The sequence below is a fragment of the Aphis gossypii genome, unplaced genomic scaffold (assembly GCF_020184175.1).
Source record: "Aphis gossypii isolate Hap1 unplaced genomic scaffold, ASM2018417v2 Contig00327, whole genome shotgun sequence".
In the NCBI taxonomy this organism is placed as follows: domain Eukaryota; kingdom Metazoa; phylum Arthropoda; class Insecta; order Hemiptera; family Aphididae; genus Aphis; species Aphis gossypii.
The window spans coordinates 70,070-74,032 of NW_026083067.1; the positions used below are offsets into that span (position 1 = coordinate 70,070).

General features: G+C 29.3%; 1 protein-coding gene across 1 annotated transcript; it reads left to right on the top strand.

Annotated features, from left to right (window-relative positions):
• The first annotated feature begins 272 nt into the window (after positions 1 to 272).
• LOC114120724 (general transcription factor II-I repeat domain-containing protein 2A-like) lies at positions 273 to 1,562 on the top strand. The gene has a single exon (XM_027982730.2). The coding sequence runs from the start codon at positions 273 to 275 to the stop codon at positions 1,560 to 1,562; it is 1,290 nt and encodes a 429-aa protein (XP_027838531.2).
• The last annotated feature ends 2,401 nt before the right edge of the window (positions 1,563 to 3,963 follow it).

A 3,963-nucleotide genomic window follows, 5' to 3' on the forward strand; every position in this document is an offset into this window, starting at 1 on the left:
CGTATACATTCAACGGTGGATAGAGTGCGTGTTTCGTTTTATATTATTCGTTCAATATGTTGAGTAAAAAACGCAAAATTGACTGCGAAAATAGGAAGTTTATGAACGAGTGGACTGAGCTGTATTGTTTTGTATTGCCTGAAAGGGTTGGAGCTATTCCAGTCTGTTTAATTTGCAATTCAACTGTCGCTATTATTAAAAGTGGAAATTAGAAACGGCATTATGAAACTATTCATAAAGATTTTCATACAAAATTTCCTCCAGGCAGTGAAATGCGTAAAAATAAGCTCCATGCGTGTATGTTATCTTACAAAAATAGTACGACTACACTTATACAGTGTATGCGCGAACAAGAGAAATCAACTGAAGCAGCGTTGCGTGTGTGCTGGGTTCTTAATAAGCTCCAAAAACCGTTTTCCGATTCCGAAATAGTAAAAGAGTGTATGTTGGAAGTGGCCACTGCACTTTTTCAAGAAAATAAAAAAGTCGTTACCTCTATCCAAGATATTCCTTTGTCGGCAAGGAGTAACACAAGAAGGACAGAAATGTTGGCCGCCGAAAACAAAAAAAGCTTATTTGAACTTTTACATAAGTCACCGTGCTACTGCATTGCGCTTGATGAATCTTGTGACTTAGTTGATTCTGAACAAATGTCAATTTTCGTGCGATTCTTTGACATTGAAAATAAAGTGTTTAGAGAAGAGTTACTAGCAATATTGACATTTGAAGGCAAGACTCGTGGAGAAGATTTATTTAAGAGTTTTGATGACTTCATGAAAAAATCGGATTTGAGTTATGATAAAATTGTGTCAATTTCCACTGATGGAGCTCCAGCGATGATGGGAAAAGAAAAAGGATTGTTAAAAAGAATCCGGGATAATAATTCCGGGATATTAACTTATCAATGCATAATTCACCAAACATCACTTTGTAGTAAACTCAGTGCTACACTGAAAGACGTTATGGACGGTTTGATCAAGTTAATCAATTTTATCAGGTCGCGTTCTTCTCTTCAACACAGACAGTTCAAAGAGTTTCTGTGTCAATGTGATTCGGCTTATTCAGATTTACTACAACACAATCATGTTCGTTGGCTCAGTAAAGGTCGAGTAGTTGAACGTTTTTGGAACATTAAAGAAGAAGTAAAAACATTCCTAAAAAATGTAGATACTGAAGAAGCAAAGAAACATTCGGATTTCTTAGAAAACAATCGAAATATAGTTGCAATGGCTTTCTTAAATGACATTTTGAAGTATTTAAATACGCTTAATGTCGAATTACAAGGAGAAGGGAAATTAATATGTGATTTAATACAAAGTGTGTCTGCTTTCCGTCGCAAACTAAATATATTTAAAGGCGACATTGAACAAAAAAAATTCATTCACTTTCCCACAATATTTGAATGCAAAAATCATTCTGAAATTATAAACATCGAAACATTTTTAAGTTTTTTGTCAGATCTTATGAATGAATTAGATACTAGATTCAAAGACTTTTCTGAAATAGGAAAACTATCACAATTCTTAAAAACTCCTTACGACGTTCTCCCAGACGGAGAATGAACTGATGTAGCTGAAAAATTATTTAATCTTTCAAAGTCAAAACTTCAAATGGAAATAATTAATCTATAGGAAGATGTTGCCTTGAAGTAGTACAGAAGTGCGTCAACTGAAGAATTTTGGGCTAAGGATACCATTGACTAGTATTCAAACTTAAAGCAACTGGCAATTCACTTGGCTACGATGTTTGGTTCGACATACATCTGTGAGGCATCATCCTAAATCAATTTTTTGAAAAACAAATATCGGACAAAATTAACTGACTCTCACCTTGAGGACTCATTGCGCATTAGCTGTTCTCCACGAGTTCCTGGTTTTAAAAAGCTGGCTAAAGAAAAGAAATGCAATTTTTCGCATTAAATAATTTACTGTAATAGATATATTTTTTTTTTCATTTTTATATTCCTAATATTGTAATTTTTAATATAAATTAATTGTTATAACTAAATAATTATTTTTATTTTTATACTGCTGTTTTTAAAATATAAAGATTTGAAAAAGATTTTTTTCACTGGACCTCATTAATTTATTAATTTAATCTTTAGGACTCCAATAGAAATTACTTGCCGACCCCTGTTCTAGACCCTCATCCTTGGATACGATACGTATCCGTGTAACCCTGCCGCCGCGGCCCTCCCTACACGTTACCCCCGTCCCCGCAGCTGTTTTGTGTAGCCCCGCAATCACGGTTACGTACATGCGCAGAAGAACTAATATTATCATATTATTGTACCATATTATCGTACTCATATATTCAACAGTTATCAGATAACGCTATCTATCCCTGTTGTAGAAATGTTATCACATATTACCGGTATATCACCATTTATATTTGAAAAATTATAGTATAACAAGCATGTTACAGCATGTTTTAGCATGCGCAAAAACGACAATGGTTCGATATATCGTTATATCGATATATCGTTGAATTAAATATCGATGTAAACTTTTTTATAGGTATCAAAATATCGAAATATCGATATATCGATATAATTTTTTATATTAATATTAATAGGTCATATTATTTAATAAAAAGTAAATATTTTAATATATTATAATTATGTGTACATTGAATATTATAAATGAATAAATAAAATAAATAAAATAAATAAATAAATTTTACAACTTGTAAGGTAAAACATTTAGAAAATTAGAAATTCAGAACCAATATTTATCATCTAATGATTGTAAAAATACTAGTTTTGACAATCTTGAGCCTAATATTCTATTTCTACTTTTAGTCATAATGTTACCGGTCTTACTAAACAATCTTTCTGATGGTACTGATGTGGCTGATATAAAAAGATATTGTCTGGCTAGTTTATACAGATTTGGAAAAGCTCCTTTGATATTTTCCCATTCAATAATCGGATCTTCTTTGAGTCCTATAATCGATTTATCCAAATAAGAATGTATCTCATCTCTCTCATGAGATCCGGACTTCGTTTTATTTTTTTGTTTTTTCTCAAAACTCCTGTGTAGGCTCCAAAGATCAATGCAATTATTACGATTAGTAGAATCAACATTATCTTCTACTTCGGATCATCAATATTAAATGCATTTTCATTTTCATTTGCAATTTCTTGTGTTTCTGATATTTTTTTCAAGATTAGATTATTAGTAACTAATATAAGTACCTACCTAGTAAGTTTTAAATGTTGAAGTATTTTTATGCATATAAATAAATAATAATTATTAATTAATTAAAAATGTTTTTAATTTTATAAAAATATATATTACAATTAGCTATTATAAAATTATACAATATTTCAATACTATAGATAATAAAATATAAGTGTTGAACATTTGTATTATTATTCAGTATATTATATTTTATTTTTCAATACCTACTATTAAAATTAAAACTATTAAAATTTTTCAAATAATTATTTATATATTTAATAATACTTTGTAAATATTATTTAAGAATATAAACCACGTCATGTTCTCATAGCAATTTTATTTTAAATTCATTTTTATTGCACTTGGACTTGATATTTAACTTTAATTTTTAATTAATTTTTATACTTACCGTTTTTATTATCCAATTTTTGTTTTTTATTAATATTTTCCAATGTAGATTGGAGTTTTCTTTTTTTATCTTTTCCTTTTTTACCCTCGGTTATTAAATGGCTTCTTAAATTTTGAACACCACCATTGGGTGTTTTATAAAATTTTGTACAGATATTACACTTATACAAATATTGACTGACTTTAGTGAAATATTGTAGAATACGTGAAGAACTCCACTTTGAAATTTCATTAACATCAGTAATATTTAAACTCATTTTTAAAATAATGTAAAAGAAAAACTTATATATTATACACAGTGCGTGACAAAAAGGTAAAGGCACAACGTTTAATACTAAGATAATTTATACCTAGATTATATCTGTTTTCGTTA

Excerpts from the sequence above, each read along its gene's own strand:
- LOC114120724 (XM_027982730.2), top strand. The coding sequence starts at position 273 with ATGCGTAAAAATAAGCTCCATGCGTGTATGTTATCTTACAAAAATAGT.